Source organism: Pipistrellus hanaki (assembly GCF_964339955.1).
Source record: "Pipistrellus hanaki genome assembly, chromosome: 15".
Lineage (NCBI taxonomy): Eukaryota > Metazoa > Chordata > Mammalia > Chiroptera > Vespertilionidae > Pipistrellus > Pipistrellus hanaki.
In genome coordinates this window covers 23,525,225-23,542,931 of record NC_140517.1, presented here as the reverse complement: position 1 = coordinate 23,542,931, position 17,707 = coordinate 23,525,225, and the positions used below count along the sequence as shown (strand labels likewise).

At 50.4% G+C, this 17,707-nt stretch overlaps 1 protein-coding gene across 1 annotated transcript in view; it reads right to left on the bottom strand.

Moving 5' to 3' along the window:
• ATP2C2 (ATPase secretory pathway Ca2+ transporting 2) overlaps positions 1 to 994 on the bottom strand; it is a 54,744-nt gene extending 53,750 nt beyond the window's left edge. Inside the window, exon 1 of the mRNA XM_084905556.1 lies at positions 783 to 994. Coding sequence (XP_084761682.1) covers positions 783 to 881 — 99 coding nt within the window. The 5' untranslated portion in view covers positions 882 to 994. The remainder of the gene's footprint in view (positions 1 to 782) is intronic.
• Positions 995 to 17,707: the final 16,713 nt, after the last annotated feature.

The following is a 17,707-nucleotide window of genomic DNA, read 5'->3' as shown; positions in this document are numbered from 1 at the left end:
GAAGGTTGCAAAGTCAACAGACAAACCTGAGTGGCTTTTCACAAGGGCACTGGAAGCACTGGCAGCGAGGCTGGGAGGCCTGGCTACTGTTACCTTGATTTTCACCATTATTTCTGATTGCTAAAGCATGTGCGCAGTGTTCTGTTGCTGTTCTCTCCTCCCCCACCCCCCAATTCTAGTAGCTTTTAAAAGTCCATGCCAAAACCGGTTTGGCTCCGTGGCCTGCAGACTGAAAGGTCCCGGGTTTGATACCGTCAAGGTTATGTACCTTGGTTGTGGGCACATCTCCAGGGGGCTGGGGGGTCGGGGTGCAGGAGGCAGCTGATGGATGTTTCTCTCTCATCGATGTTTCTAACTCTCTATTCCTCTCTCTTCCTCTCTGTAAAAAAAAAAAAAAAAAAAAAAAAAAATCAATAAAATATATTTTTTTAAAAATCCATAGAGCAGCCTAGGCGTGGAGACCCGGGATTTCATTTCTCCGGAGTGGGAGAAACCTAGAGTAAGCTCCCAGCGAGGCGGTGTTCTAGCCCTGTGCCCTCGGAGGGGCGTATTCTCCGCGCCTAGCGCTCAGGTTCGCCTCCGCAAAGTGGGGTTCCGCGTCCTGAGCGCAGGGCCAGGGCAGAAACGCGAGCTGGCGTTGCTAGGAAGGCGCCTTTCCTCCCCAGAACCCGGCGGCGGAGGGCGGGCTGGAGGAGCGCACCACGCGGACGCGACGGGATCGGGGCGCGGGGGGGCGGAGGGGCAGGTCCCACGCTCCGCGCCCGGGCGGCGTCCAAACTCACCGAGGTTTCCAGCTCGACCCTCTCCAGCCGCTCGTACTGGTGGCCGGCGCCGGGGAGGCCGAGCTTCTGCAGGAACTTGGAGAAGCGTGCCTTGACCATGGTGAGCGGGCGCGGGCCCCTCGCCCAGCTCCTGTCCCGCGCCGGCGGCCCTGTGTGCGCGTCCGGATCCCCGGGGAGGGAGGCCGAGGCTGGCTGCGCGCGCCCGCGCCTCCGGGGCCGGGGCCAGGGGACCGGGAGCCGCCTACCTGCGGCCCAGGTGAGCCCCGCCCCGGGGCGGAGTGCGCGCCCGGCGGCCAGGGAGCACCTGGCTCCTCCCGCCCCGCGAGCTCCCGGGGCTTTCGGGAGAGCAGGGGCCCGGCGAGGCCCCGGGGCTGCAGCTGCGCCTAGGCATCCCGGCTGTTTCCTAAACTTGCCAGATCCGAGAGCCACCTGGAGCGAGAGGGGAGCGAGCAAACGCGTGTTTAAATGATCAGACCGTCAAACCTCAGAGGGAAGGCAGGGGAGGGTGGGGGTAAGAGGGAGAGATCAAGCAAAGGACTTGTGTGTAGGGATACTAAATCCCGATTTTTGGGAAGATTGGAAAGATACTTTCCAAAAATCGGGACTTTTTTAAAACGCCGCGGGACGCGGGAAAAAATTGTTCAAAAGCCGGACTGTCCCGCCAAAAGCGGACGACCTGGTCACCTTAATATAAGCCTAACCAGTGGTCACAGACAACAGGGGGGTGGGAGCATGAGTGGGGGCGGGGTTGGGAAGGTAATGGGGGATGAGGACAAATATGTAATGCCTTAGTCAATAAAGAAATTAAAAAAAAATAAAAAATAAAATGCAGATTCTCTGACCCAGAGTCCCTGGGTTTGGAGCGGCCCGGAAGCCGGACTTGAATAAGCCCAGGTGACTGGCCTGCGGGCAGTGGTTAACCCCAAGGTGCCGAGAGCACCTGGACAGGTGCCGAGTGAGACTCCTGGCCAGCCACGGGACCTCTCTGAGCAGAGGCTCCCTGGTCTGGAGTGGGAAAAGGCCCAGACCTCACCTCGAGGGGAGGCCTTGAAGTCCCCACAGCCTTTGTGGTGTGTGTGGTCTTGGGGTGTGTGGTCTTGGGTGCTCTCTGAGCCTTTTAGTCTCATTGGCAGAATAGGTTTCTGCCCTTGCCCTTGGGATCTCGGGCAGTTTTCTTAAAATTTCAGAGCCTCAGTTTTACTGACCTGTAAAATGGTCACCATGATAGTGCCTCCTTCACAGTAAAACGCAGAGGATTTCCTGGACCGTGAGGACAGGGCTTGGCACAGGGTTGCTGGCAGTCTTATCACCACCAGGGAAGCTGCTGGGCTCAAATGCCTCCCAGAGTGTGTGAGTGAATGTGTGGTGTGGACGGGGCCCAGCCTCAAAGGGAACTATGGAAAAGTGTAGGGGCTTTGGCTTCCTATGGGACTGGAATCCATAACAAGGCCCATCACGGAGGGGGATGGCTTTGGGAAGGCGGTGCCACGCCTCTGTGCCTCCGCTTTCTGTTTTTTGTTGTTGTTGTTGTTTTTTCATTTTATTTTATTTTATTAAATAAATCTTTATTGCTCAGATTATTACAATTGTTTCTCCTCCACCCCCCTCATAACTCCCTTCCACCTGGTTCCCGCCCCACCCTCTACCCTTACCTCTCCCCTTCTCCCCTCCTCCCCCCCCCCCCCGCATTGTCCTCATCTATAGATGTACGATTTTAATCCATTCTCTTCCTGCACCCCCCCATAGCCCTTTCCCCCTAATTATCAATCCACTCCCTTTCTTTGCCCCTGATTCTGTTATATTCACCAGTTTATTCTGTTCCTCAGATTTTTAATTCATTGGATTTTTAGATTCACTTGTTGATATATATGTATTTGTTGATCATAATTTTTATCTTTTTTCTTCTTCTTCTTCCTCTTCTTAAAGAATACCTTTCCGCTTTCTGTTTTATAGAGTGGGATTACTTAAGGAATTGGGACATGGCATGTGTATGTGTCCATTACATTGGGCTGCCCCTTTTGAACAAATATTTGCTATCTACCTCAACTGCAGGGGGTGGCCACCTCAGCCCCACTCCACCTGCTGGGAAGTTCTGGTGGCCCTTCGTGTTTATCCTGACTCTTTCCCCTTTACGGAAACCAAAGAGCCTACCAAGACTGGACTGTCTGGCTCCACCCATTTTAATAAAGGCCCAAGAATCATCAAAAAAGCAGAGGTCTGGTGTGATTCTATTCAGGTTTGAATCTGAGGCCTGTTCCTTTCAGATGTGTGACCTTAAGCAAGTTTCTTCACCTCTCTCCACCTCAGTTTACTCATCCACAAAATAGGGATGACACAGCCTACCTGGTCACGATCCCAGGAGAAACAGAAGCCACCCTCAAGCTTAGTGTTCTGGGGAGAGTTTGATAAACAGGATATTTACAAAGGTGTGGGCCGGGTGTGGAGAAACCAGAGGGATTCTGCAATTTCCCAAGGTTAGCAGCAGTGAAAAGATGCTACCATCCAAGGCCTGGGAGGAAAGAGGAGAAAGCAGTTACTTGGAGGAGATCATCTGAGTGGAGCTGAGAACGTAATGGAGGGGAATGGCTCTGAAAGGAGGCCAGGGATGCAGCCTCCTGGACCAGAACCCAAGGAAGCAGGGAGGAGAGTGAGGAGTGGGCCTGCAGGAGCCAAGGGGGGATATTGGAACCTACTTCACACCCTGTGTATGCGGGTCTGAGCTAATGTTTGCATAGGTAGAGTAGCTAGTTAGGTCTGACATTAGTAGCTCCTCAGGAAATTCCATCTATCTATCTATCTATCTATCTATCTATCTATCTATCTATCTAAAAGGCTAAGTGACCAACTGTTTGTCCAACAGACCGACTGACCGGCCAGCTAGTACATATGATGTGCACTGGCAATTTAAAAATAAACGTTGACTCACGTGATACATATAAAGGTCTTGCTGGCACCAATCGCACGCATGTGTTTCGATCTGTCATTGTCGATCGTGACTTTGGTTGACACTTCTATTATGGAGAAAGGGTGAATAGCGATATTAAAATATTTCTTCTAATTAATTTCCTTTCAATGTGCACGAATCCATGCACTGGGCCATGAGTTATTAATATAAAAGACGCATGGGACCTTGGCTTAGTTATTTCTCAGATTCTTTCCAACTGAATTCTGTTATTTTAAGATAGTGTTGGATCCAGGGAAGAAAAGGGTCTTGTTGGCATAGAGCTTCATGCTTCCCCAAGGGTGCTCTCAGGTATCCTTCCTTCAGGTGGTGTAACACATCCAGGGAGTGATGTGTTGGCCAAAGGCCTTTCTCTTGAAAGCCTGGCCTCTGGGATCCCATCACCATGGCCTCTGCTCCCACTCAGAGATGTCAGGCTGGAATTCATGGATCAAGTTGGATAATACCCAGGGTATTCAGGAGGAAAACTCTGGGCAGTGGATATTGTGAAACATCTGGACCCGTTGGAATGGAGAAAAATACGGAGTGGACCAGCTGTGGCCAACCGGAGGTCTGCAGACCACCTGTGGTCCGTGAGGGCCCAAAGGTTGGCGGCCACTGGAGTAGACCCCAAAGAAAGCACCTAAAGAGATAAGCTATGTGACTGGAAGCAGCTGAACGGATACCCTTAGGCTTACGTTTATTTAAATTTTTTGTTCTCGTTGCATTGTGATCAGAAAATGTAGCCTGCACACATGCCTACTAAATTTTCTTAATTTATTGAGACTTTGCGTCTGGTCTGTATGCACTATTTTATAAGTATCTAATGGCACAAGAAAAGTTGGTATACTCTTCATAAGAGTACTGGTAAGCTGCACTCTTTTGTAAATTAGTTCTGTAGCTATTCATTCTTACTTTTTAGTGATATTGTATGTCCTCTTTTCTTTTCTTTTTTTTTTTTTTTTTTTGGATTAGTAGATCTGACACAGGAAGATAATGAAGTTTAACACTTTCCAGTCTAATTGCTTTCCTGTCCATTTTTCTTTCGTCTGTCTGAACTTTTGCTTCTTGTACTATGCTTCTTTGTTGATTAGTGCATATGATTTACCTGTCTGCTATAACTCGTGTAACTGTTTAATATCATCTGCAACCCATTAAAATATATTCCTAAATCCTATTTTGTAGAGTTAATATTGCCACTGATTCTTCCCTGTGGCTTAAATTTGTGTGGTCTATACTTGATCTTTCTTTGGCCGCCTCGTTTCATTTTCCACAGGCTGTGAGCTCTGTGAGAGCAGGTACTCTTCCTCAAGTGTGTCCACTCAGTATCTGACATGGTACACAAAAATATTTACCTCACAAACAGCAGATTGTTGAAATTTGTTTTTAATTTGAGATCATTTGCTTATAAAAGAGGTGTGTATTGTGCCTCCTTGCTATCGTTGTTACCATTAAATTGACTTCTATCATCCTCATTTACATTTTATTCCTATGCTTTTTAAGGCATATGATCTTTTACTTTGATTTCAGGATAAGCATTCCATTGAAAATTTCACCAGGACCTATCTGGAAGCATTTCAGAAATCTCTTTTGATTTCCTCTTACAGATTTAAAGGAATTTTGTTTGTGATTTTCTTCTTTTTCTAACTTTTGTTTCTTTTTCTATTTTTAGTAATTTGATGTCATTACCCAAATTATTATTATTTGTTAGTCTTTTTGTTGTGTGTTCTCCACTTTCCCCCTCAGAATTACACCTGCTATTTATATTTGTTTTCAACATCCTCTCTGAGCTCTGACACTTTGTTTAAATCCTGTGGTCATCACCACTGACTTCAAGATATTTTTCCTCCAAGAGTTTCTTCCTGCCTTTAAACTTCAGAATTATAGAGTCTATGCTGAGTAAATCTTTTCCAACAAGACAGTTTTCTGGGAAACTTCCTGAGGCTTGCAGCTCAGAGTGATCCTGATGCCTTGGCCAGCACTGAGCCACGGGCGGGACTCAGCCAAAAGCAGTCTTTCTTGAATATCTGCTCTGGGCACCTTGAGCAATGAGGTCATGCTCTCCAACTCCCATTCACTCTCTACAGGAAAACGGTGTCATTTCCCTTCCCATCAATCATCTCCCCAAAATACACCTGCTGGGAAGCCTTGATGCAATCGCAACACACCTGAAATTTATAATAAACCTCACAAATTATAAGGCTGGCATGTGAAGGCATACTTTTAAGAAGGGGTATAATACAAAAGGCATATTTTGCACACATATATGTCTTCAGTTTTAGGACTTAGTATGAAGTTATGTCTTTTTACATAAACCCTCGATTGTTTTTTTTATTTTTTAAATATTTTTTTTATTGATTTCAGAGGGGAAGAGAGAGAATAGAAACATCAATGGTGAGAGAGAATCATTGATTAACTGCCTCCTGCACGCCCCACACTGGGGATCGGAGTCTGAAATGCAGGAATGTGCCCTGACTGGGAATTAAACCATGACCTCCTGGTTCATAAGTGGACACTCAACCACTGAGCCACACTGGCTGGGCTCTGTTTGTTTTTTAAATGGCACACAGGGAATAATATAATCATTTCATAGATAAAAATATGCAGTTTAAGGAGGTAACCCCCTTGTAAATGTTCTTAAGCACCTGCTACGTGGCATTGGAGATAGACCCCTGAACACAACAGACTTTATTCTGCACTCTTGTTATCTTATGTCCTAGTGGCTGCCATAGGCTGCAAACAAGTCAATGTGTAAGGCAATGCCAGGCAGTGAATCAATTCCAACAAGACAGTGGGTTGAGCAATGGCCCCCCAGAAGCATATGCTCACATTCTAATCCTCAGACACCGGTGATGCAACTCTATTTAGAAAGACAATCTTTGAAGATACAATTAAATCAAGGATCTTGAGATGATCCTAGATTAACTGGTTGGGCCCTAAGTGCAATGACTGGAGTCCTTATAAGAGATGGAAGAGGAGACACACACACACACACACACAGGGAGAAGGCCATGTGAAGATGGAGGCAGAAATTGGAGTGATGAGGCCACAAGCCAAGGACCCCTGAGGCCACCAGGAGCTGGGAGAGGTGAGGAAGGATCCTTCCCTGGAGTCTTCAGAGAGAGGGTGGCCCTGCCGACACCTTGATTTCAGACTTTTGGGCTCCAGAACGGGGAGATAATAGATTTAAGCCAACCAGTGTGTGTGTGTGGTCACTGCTGCCTCAGCCCCAGGCCACTGGTAGAGTGAACAGTGCTACGAGGAAAGCCCAGACTCGAACAAGCCAGAGCCACCAAGCCCTGGCCCCCAACTCCCTCCCCACCTGCCCACTCCACCCATGCCAAACCCCTTCTCTTCCCAAAGGCCCCCAGTGAAAGCTCTCTGCCCTCCCCCTTTGCTTGAGCTGTCCCCTCTGCCTGCATTCCTCCGATCGGGCCCCTCACCCAAACGCTTTTCCCTCTTAAGTACTGCTCACTCGTCAGGCTTTATCTGAATTGTCCCTTCTTTTGAGAGGCCCCTCCTGGTCCTTGGACCAAGTGCAATGTCCTGCAAAGGGATCCCTACCATCCCTGTGGTTTCCACAAAGTCTTGGCACTAATAACATTCATAGGTTTAAACAAAGGTGCTGAACAGCTCAGATGTCTGTCAGCAGTGAGTAAACAGGTGTGGCCCATCGTGTGGTGGAATAAAAATGCAGTACTGATCATGCTGCAACATGGATGGACCTTGCAAGAAGCATGCTAAGTGAAGACACCAGATACAAAAGGCCACATATAATTCCATTCATATGAAATGACACATCCCAAAAGACAGAAAGCAGTTAGTGGTTGCCAGGGCCTCAGGAGGGGGAACTTGGAGGTATGGATTTTTTTGGAGGGGGGGGGGGGGGTAATTGACAATGTTCTGGAATTAGAGGGGGTGGCAGCAGGACCTCATGAATATAGTAAAACCCTCTGCGTGGCACACTTCGAAATGGTCAAAAATGGTAAATTCTGTCTCAACAGAGAGATAATTTAAAAGGAGGCCCTGAATACGTATTTGATGAATGGGGAATGAATGAGTTACTAATTTAGTGTATGATTTCCCAGGCTTTTTAATATAATAAACACCAAAGCTCCTCATTCCCCTCTCTGGAAGCTGCGAGAGCCCAAAGGCTCCTGGGTCGGCTTGCACCTGAAGGGCCGTGAGTTCCAGGGAGGGAGCCGGTGGAAGGGGCATGACCTGTTCCTGGGTTTGGTGGAGCCATTTCCAGACTCACCTCTTTGGGGCTGGGGTCTCCTGAAGGGGCTTGGAATCCCTTCCAGCCGAGGGAGCAAAGAGGTGGGGTCTCCCTCCACCCTCGGGGCTCCCCCTGCCAACAAGCCTCCATGAGGAGTGAGCAAGCTCATGGCCCCCATGCTTCCCACAGCAGGTGCCCCTGGGCACATCCCATTCGTCCACACTCCCCTTGGAGGGGAGGCTTTTTGCATGAAGGGTTTTATTTTGGCGCTGTGGGCCAGACATGGAGCTAATGGCCTGAGGCACTGTCTCCACTGTGTCCCTGCACCCTCTCAAAGTATGGGGATCCCATCGCCTCCAGAGGTAAACACACCCTTTATTCCACCCATCTCACTCCCCCCTCTGCTGCTTTTGTTTCCTGGGATCTCACCCTGGGAACTGGGAGCCCTTGCCATAAAGCAGGACTCTTCAGGCTGGCCCACAGGGTCCCCCGTTATCTGCCCCGTCTGCCAACTCCACTCCTCCTGTCCCAGCCCCACCGCACCAGTCCGGTGGCTGATTGTCAAACAACTGAGCGGGATCCGACCTCCCGGCCCCTCCACCGGACTGTTCTCCCCCAGCAACTCGCAGGGCCCGACCCCCATCCTCCAGGCCTGGACGTCAGTGTCCCTCCCCAGGGAAGCCTTCCCTTCCCACGGACTAAAGCACAGCCTCGCGCTGCCCTGCCCACTCTGTTCCAGTTCATTGAGTGGAACTTGTACTGGGTGTACTTTTCTGTAGGCAAACTTTGCTTCAGAAAGAAATTCTGGTACATTTGTTTTGTTTTGTTTTTTTAAATATATATATTTTATTGATTTTTCACAGAGAGGAAGAGAGAGGGACAGAGAGTTAGAAACGTCGATGAGAGAGAATCATCGACCAGCTGCCTCTTGCACACCCCCCACCGGAGGTGTGCCTGCAACCCAGGTACATGCCCTTGACCGGAATCGAACCCGGGACCTTTCAGTCCGCAGGCCGACGCTCTATCCACTGAGCCAAACCGGTGCCGGCTACATTTGTTTTTATAAAGCAGACGGACGTTTATTAACACAGTCTTAGAGCGTGTCCCATGAAACAATTATTAATTAAGGGAAAATGGTCGCTTTCCAGTGGAGAAACGTGGCAGACCCCACATTAACCAAGGAGGCAGCTCCATGGCCAGGGAGGGAGGCAGCTAATGACCCCGTGTGGCTCGGAGAGATGGGCCAAGAGCAGTGTCACCGCTCTTGTTCTTGGCAAAGGACGTGCACCTCTCATCACCTGGAAGCGCCACCTGCACCCTGGGGGCTTCTGAGGAACTAAACAGGCCCTGCTCTTCAAAACCGTCATCATCAGGGAAATCAAGAAATGTTCCAGATTAAAAGAGACGGAAGAATCATAACAATTAAATGCAACCTGTGATCCTGGGCCCAGAAAAATTATCTTTATCTTTTGCCCTAAAGGACATTCGTGGGGCAATTGGTGAGTCTGGGTGAGGTCTGTAGATGATTGTACTACACAGTGGTAGGTAAAAGTAGGTTTACAGTTATTTGTATGGAAAATAATACAATAACTAATAAATAGTCCTCCAATATAATAAAAGGCTAATATGCAAATTGTCCCCTTGGTTGAGTTTGACCAGCCGGGAGTTCGGCCACACGCTATAATGCCCTATCCTGGTTTATTTTTCTCCCTAGCTTTTATTCACTGATTTCACCCATTTGTTTATGGGTACTATCAGAGCCCCCTGCTGGACTGTCACACATCCCCTTTCCTGCTTTATTCCCATCGCCTAGAAGAGTGCCTGGCACTTCGTAGGTAAATTGATAAACAAATAAGAGCGAGTAAGAGCCATAGCTAGAGGCAATTGAGTGTCTGGGCCACAGTGAAACTGAAGGGAGGCAAGCCCAGGGCGACGGGCATCTTAAAGCACATCAGGCCCCGCTGGGAAGATGGGGGGCCCGGGGAGGGGTGGGGGACGGCAGGCCTAGATGCTGCCGCTGTAATCTCTTCCTTTTGGCCGTGGGTCTCCTACCACTTGTACCGCGCAGCCTGGAAACAAAGAGATGCCTGATAACCAGTTTGGGTGGTAACTGCGAACCCAGTTAAACCAGTAAGGAAGCTGGTTTATTCATTCAACAAATATTTGTTGAGAGCCAGCAGAGAGGAGAGAGGCTGTCACAGCAGGTGATAACAATACGAGCACACGATACTGCTGACTGCTGACGGGGCGGCGAGCGCTGCCTTTCCTCCATAAACAGATTCCTGCCCTCCCTTCAGCCACAGGCCATGTTCACTGCCAGCACCCCATTTCTCTGGGGAGGGAATGGGTATGGTCTTCCGCCCAGGTCCCCTGGGACCTCTTCTTGGGTGGCTCCCCCTTCTAAAATCCAACACTGGTGCATCTTTGGAGGCCAGATCAGGCAGTGCCCAAGACCAAAGTGCCCGGACATGTTCTCATCCCAGGACTTCCTTTGGCCGTGACTGGCAAGCCCACGGAAGAAGCCCAGCTCCAGGCCCCCAGGAGAGACAACTTAGGTCAAGCTCACCCTCCAGAGCTCCCTGCTGGCCAGGCCGAGCTGGGGCCTGACCTGAAGCCACACCCTTGCCTCTCCTATGCCCTTCGCGTCCTTCTAGTTGCTGCTGGATGTCCTTGCCTTGAGTCCTATCTCAGGGTCTGCTTCTGGGGAACCTGGCCCAGGACAGAATTGGAGGCACAGAGTGGTTGAGTAACTGGACCACAGCCACACAGCTAAGAGAAGAGGGAAAGCCAGAGGTTGTGTCCCTGGAGTCAAGATTCCAGAACCTGCACTCTTATCCACTACAACACTGCCTCCCTGGAGGGACTCATGCATTCACTCACAGTCCTGTTATGACCATCCCCCACTGCCAGGCTCAGAGCAGAGGGGCCAAGGGGGTTCTCAGGCTCCTCTGCAGAAGCTCTCAGCCTCTTCAGGAAGGCAGACTCAACCCCACCCATTCACCAATTCAGTAATCCAGCATCGAGGACCTACTATGTGCTGCACCATGCTAGGTGTTGAGAGGGAAAGGACTTGGACATGGTCCCTGCCCTGCAAGAACTCTAGGTCCAGTGGAAAAGGAGCAAACACGTGGCGAGTGTCGCAATGTTTCTGCACGCAGGACCCAAGGGGGCACAACAAGGCATGTGTCAGTCTGCAGGGAGCTGATACACATCTGGATCTAAACAGGACAGAGAGACGGGGTGGGGGAGGCCAGGAGGAGGGGTGGAGATGCACTATCTAGCAGAGGAGCAGTTGCATAACATCTGAGGCCCGTGGCTGGGCTGAGAGGAGGACTTGAAATCACAGCCGGTGTGCTGTTGCTTGGGCTCTGGAGGAAACACGGGAGGTGGCCCCGGCATCGCGTCCTCACGTGGCCAGGCACCCAGGATCCACTTCTTTGGGACCTTGAACCACGTATCTCACTCCTCAGCCTGGGCCTCTCTAAAAGGGGAACACACACACACACACACTTTGCAGGTGGTCACGAAGGTTACCGGAGGATGACCTCACCCTGAGTAAGCCCTGGATGGAGCCCACAGGGCTTGGGCACGGGTCTAGGGGCACCAATCACATCCCTGCAGGTGCTCATGGTAGAGGATGGGCGCCCTTTTTGAAACCCTGCAAAGTCTGCAGGTGGACTAGCAGCAGTGCTGCCTACGGGGGCTGTCATTGCAGAGACCAGTGGCGGGGTGCGGTCTTTGGTGCCCACCTGTGAGCCCGACCTGAGCACTGTTCATCGGAGCCTGGAGCTCCACAGGCTTCCATGGGTCTTCAGCCATGCTGGCAGCGCAAAGGACCTGGAGGACCCTGGGCACCCTGGCAGGGTTTCAGTAGACAGGATTGGCACAGACGCTTAGGGGACAAGTCCACTCTGGGCCAGTTCTCACTCTACCTCTGACTTCCGGAGTCCTCCACAAACCTCCCCACCTTCCAAGTCTCATTTCTTACATGCAAGAGGACAGAAGAAGAATGCCCAACACCAGGCTGTTAAGGATGGACTGACACAAGCTTACATGAGGTGAGGCTAAACGACTCGGCCAGTTTGTTCAGCTATCTGCCTCAGTTTTCCCATTCCACTTGTCAAGGAATTTCCCTAGCTTCTTACTGTCCTGCCTCAGCAGGACATCAGGCTCGCCAAGACTAAGCCAGGGGAGGGAGAGAAGGAGGGAGAAGGTCTGTCCTTCTCAACTTCCCTCAGGGGAGGTGGTCCCCGGCCACCCACCCATTCATACAACACGCAGTTATCAAGTGCCTTTTATGTGCCAGAGATCATGTGAGGCGCTGGGGGTGATAGAAGCTCCAGGTAAACTAGCACAGGTACTCTCTCCAACCAATTGCCTCCCACCTCGTCACACGTTTTCTTAGTGTCTTGCTTTGGGGTCCCCCAGGAGCAAACTCTGAAAAAAAGATTTGAATGCAAGTGGTTTTCATGGTCGACTACAGGAAACTGGCAGTGGCCACGCCTATTCTGGCCAGCCATCTCTGTCCCCAGGTGTGATTGACAGGCAAGTATCTTCCCTGTGTTACCCCAACTTTACTGGGCATGCGTCTGTCTTTCCTATATGCTCCCCCTGCCCTACCCTCCCCCCCCCCCTTCGCCCCGTGTTTTGCAGGGAACATGCCCATAATGTCTGGCCTTCCCTTTGCTTCTTCCTGTTGTTAATAACTAGCTAATTGCAACGGTGTCAGAATCAACTATTTCTCCAAGAAACCCTGCTTTTACATTTTTAAGAAAGGGAAATGGCATTTTAAGACCATACTGTGTACTAGGCTCCAAAAACAACCTCTTTTTCTAGGCCTTTACAGGGGGTAGTGCTAGCTAGTATGAATGGTTTTTTAAAAATGAAATTCGTGGTGAGTTCACACCACGAACCTCCACAATGTCTACATGTGGATGGCTGCAAAGCTGGCTCCTGATCTGCTATTGATTGGCATCTCTGTCCTTTCGAAGGTGTGAATTCTATGAGCTTCTCTCACATGCTCGGAGGTCAATGAAACAAGATTTCTATCTCCCTGTTAGAGTTCTCATGTCTCCCCAGCCTTGGCGACAAGCAAACCTGGGCAGGTCACACCGATGTCAGCTCGGAGCCCAGCCCAGCCTCCTGGCCTTCACTGTCCTGCTCCTCCACGCCTTGTTCTCCCTGTGGGTCCAGGGGACAAGGACTTTCTTTTCTTTTCTTTTTTAAAATATATTTTTATTGACTTCAGAGAGGAAGGGAGAGGGAGAGAGCAATAGAAACATCAATGATGAGAGAGAATCTTTGATCGGCTGCCTCCCGAACGTCCCACACTGGGGATAACGCCTGCAACCTGGGCATGTGCCCTGACCAGGAATCGAACTGTGGCCTCCTGGTTCAGAGGTCAGTGCTCAACCACTGAGCCACACAGGCCGGGCAAAAACTTTCCTGAGGCTCCCTGAGGCACCACAGCTCTTGTAGCTCAGAGGCCCCGTAGTCTTCTTTCTGGGCTCCTACAAGCTCCTCCCTCACTATCTCTTGCCAGGTCCCTACCTTGCAGCCTCCCCACCTGGTCTGGGTGGGGGGCTCCCTGCTCTTCCCAGCATCCCCCACATCTCCTTCCCCCTGTCCCTCAGGAGGCCCATCCCTCAGAATCAGGCCCCTGGTAACATCCTAGAGCTTACTCTCAGGAGTCCTACAACGGCATGCGGATTAAGCCACTAGCTTGGCCCTACCATCCCCGTTTTGGCAAGAACACCTGGTTCTTTCCTAACACCTGATATGTCCCAGGGGGCATCCTAAGCGCTTCATATACCGTAACCAGTTTCCACCTAAGGCCAGCGTCAGGGGCAGGTGCTATCACCTGCATTTCATGGGTGAGGAGCCTTTGGTTCACGGTCAAGTAGGACGTGAGTGAAGGAGCCAGTTCCTGCCCACTGACCGTGAGGCTCCAGGCTTGGTGCTCCAGCCAGAAGACAATGCAGTGCCACTGAGACCAGTCCTCCTCATCCTTTGGGGAAGGAGCTGGGACCTGTATAAATAGATGGACTTAATGTAAGAATGGAACCACTCCTAGGCCAACTGTCTTTCTCTAGGACAGCAGTCCCTGAGCTTGAGCGATGATTAGAATCCCTGGGGATTAGGGCTGATAAAACCAAGATTGCTGGGCCCAACCTCAGAGTTTCTGATTCAGTAGAGCTGGGGCGGGCCAGAGAACCTGCATTTCTAATAAGTGTTAACGGTGGTGCTGATACTGATGCTGCTTGTCCAGGGAACCCACTTTGGGAACCACTGCCCACCCTGGAAGAATAGGACTTGGCTCCTTGCTCCCTCCCAGGTCACAATGTGATTCTTCTCATCCAGGTGGTCCTATGATAACTTACCATCGCGTTAAAAAAATTATTAACCCTCCTCTGGCAGGGATGCATTCCTGTAGCAATCACAGGTGATGTATGTCATGTCTCAGATTTACTTTAAAATATGCCAGCCTCTCGCCTTGCAACAAGTTGAGGGTATAAATGAAACAACGGTAGCTGGCTAATGAGTCCAAAAAGGTTATACCACTTCCTATACCTAGCTTATATTTGCAAGTGTTAATAATCAACCTTATTTATTTTGGGTAGATAAAAAAATCTCTGGCTCCATCACCTAGTAACCACATGAGCATGAGCCAGAAGTTGCACTATTTGAGCCGCAGTTCTTTCTGCTTTTGAGCAGAGGATGGCGTCTGTCCATGGTTGAGGGGACAGTGGTGTCAGACCTGTAGCACCCACCCTGGCACATGACTCGTGAACTTGTAATTGCTCCCATTTACTCCGCTCTCTGCATTCTCCGGCCCGGGCCTGGCCAGGGCAGTGCCCAATGGGCAGGCGACTCACTCATCTCAGGCACCTGCTCAACGGGTTCCTGGGTGGAGAGCGGAGCCAGCCAGGAGCCTGCCTGTCTGGCACAAGGGGGTTGGTGTGGAATGTGGAGCAGATAGGTCATGCGTGTGCCCTGAGTGTGAGGTCTCGGGCAGTCATGGGCTGGGTGGCGGCTGAGGAGCTCCGCCGGTCGCCACGCACGGTGGCTTGGACCTGTTGGGCGTCTCTTTGCCTGGTAATCAAGTCTGGGGCAGGAACCCTGGCATCCAGTTCAAAGGCGGTTGCCAAACTGTCCCCATCCAGGTGCTTTTTGCTTGGTTTTGATTGCAGCTAACAGAAACTCATTATGTTTGCCTAAGCCAAAGTCAGGGGCGCTGGCGATGGGACCATGAAGGAGGGCAGCCAAGTCTCTTATCAACTGGAAGCAAGTCCTGGAAAGCTGTCAAGAGCCCCAGTGGCTTCTCTCTCTCTCTCTCTCTCTCTCTCTCTCTCTCTCTCTCTCTCTCTGTTTTTTTTTTCTTCTCTCTCTCCCCCTCATTCTTGCTCCTCCTTCCCTCCTCTTCCTCCTCCTTCCCTCCTCTTCCTCCTCCTTCCCTCCTCTTCCTCCTCCTTCCCTTCTCTTCCTCCTCTCCCTCCTTCTCCTCCTCCTTCTTCATATACACAGCAGGAAGTAGCCTCCACACAGCCTGAGTCCATCACTTCTGTTCATTCAAACAGCAGAGCCTGCTAATGTCTGTCCAGCACTTCCTGTGTGCCAGGCCTTTCCAGTGGTGGGGAACCATTTTTCTGCCAAGGGCCATTTGGATGCTTATAACATCATTCACGGGCCATACAGAATTGCCAATTTAAAAATTAACCTGCTATATTAGTTCAAACATTTAATTAGCTCACCCCAGATCAAATGATTTTGTGGGCCTTAAACAGCCCTCGGGCCGAATGTTCCCCACCCTTGCAGCTTAGGCACAAGGCTTCACCACCAGGATTTCATGTCATCCCTCGGTAGCCACGGAGGAAGAGCTGTTTCCATCATTCCAAATTCCAGAGAGAAGAAAACCGAAGCATGAGGTTTCAAGAAACTGCCTGAAAGCACACATTTGAAATACGAGTCAGAGCAGGATTTGAAGGGTGTCCTAGTCCCCGATCACATTAACTTCTCAAGTCAAAAAGACTCAGGAGAAGCTGAAACCGGTTTGGCTCAGTGGATAGAGAGTCGGTCTGCGGACTGATTTGATTCCGGTCAAGGGCATGTACCTTAGTTGTGGGCACATCCCCAGTAGGAGGTGTGCAATGAGGCAGCTGATGGATGATTCTCTCTCATCAATATTTCTAACTCTCTATCTCTCGCTCTTCCTCTTGGTAAAAAAAAAAATCAATAAAATATATTAAAAAAAAAAAAAAAAAAAAAAAAAAAGACTTAGGAGCATGTTCCTGGGGGGTAGGGAGGTGGCGGTTTCTGATTGGCCTAGCTTGAGGCAGGTGTCTGTTTCTGTACCAATTAACTTTGGCCAAGGAGGTGGTTCTCAGAGCACCAACCAGGGACTCCCAGGCCCAGCATTAGGGAGACATACTCAGATGGGGCAGTGAGCTGGCACATGATCTCAAGCAAGATTCCACGAATGTCCCCTCCCTCCTTCCTAGATACACCATTTCCTGTCTTCCTCGGGCACACAAAACCCTGCTGCATTCATCCATCCACTAAAAAGTTAGAAGTGGCCTGAATTCAAATCCTGCCATTTAAGTCTTCATCTGGATCACCACACTGGCCTCTCAGGGATGAGGGGAGAATCAGATAATAACCCAGGTAAACTCTTCAGTGTTTCCATATTGGTTTCAGGGTCAAGTTCAAACTCAAGATGTGAGTTGGCTGGCACCTGCTTAACTTTCTACCTTTATGTCCCCACTCCCAGAGTGGCCCCCTCCTCCGGCTGTGCTCAATGACTTGTATGCAGTTCCTTGAACTTCTCTGGTCTGTGCCTTTGCACACACTGTGCCCTCTGCCTGGGATGCCCTCCCTCTCCTCACACCACCTAACTTAGCAACTGACTCCCTACTGTGGATTGATTTGTGTCTCTCAAAGGATAAGTCCACATCCTCACCCTCAGAGCCCAGAACCTGTGAGTGTGACCTTCTTTAGAAGTTAGGTCTTTGCAGATGTATCTCAGTTAAGGATTTATTTTTTAATATATATATTTTTTATTGATTTTCTAGAGAGAGGAACAAAGAGCTAGAAACATCGATGGGAGAGAAACATCAACCAGCTGCCTCCTGCACACCCCCTACTGGGGATGTATCCACAACGGAGGTACATGCCCTTGACTGGAATCTAACCTGGGACCTTTCAGTCTGCAGGCCGACGCTCTAGCCACGGAGCCAAACTGGTTTCGGCTCAGGTAAGGATCTTGAGATGAGGTCAGCCTGGATTTGGGATGGGCCCTACATCCAACAAGTAAAAGCAAGGAGAAGGGAATGTGAGACAGACTCAGAGGGAAAGGCTGTGGGAAGGTGGTGGTGGGAATTGGAGCGATGCATCTACAAACCAAGCAATGCCATGCAGCCACCCAGGCGCTGGGACAGAAGTTCGGACAGCTTCTCCCTCAGAGCCCTCAGAAGGCGCTAACCCCGGTGACACCTTGATTTTGGACCTCTGGCCTCCAGCGCTGCGGGAGCATAAGTTCATCTCTGCTGTCTAAAGCCACCCAGTTCTGGTCATTTGGGCGGCAGCCACTGGGAAACTCACGCTGGGAAACTTAGCTCAGACAGCGCCTCCCCTGAGAAGCCCTCCCTGACTTCTCACCCTGACTGGGTACCCAGGGCCCGTGCATGGCGTTACCCTCACACTTCCCAGGGCTCCCGTGATGGCCCACACACCGTGTGTCTCCTCCGGACAGCAGGTATCTTTTTTTTT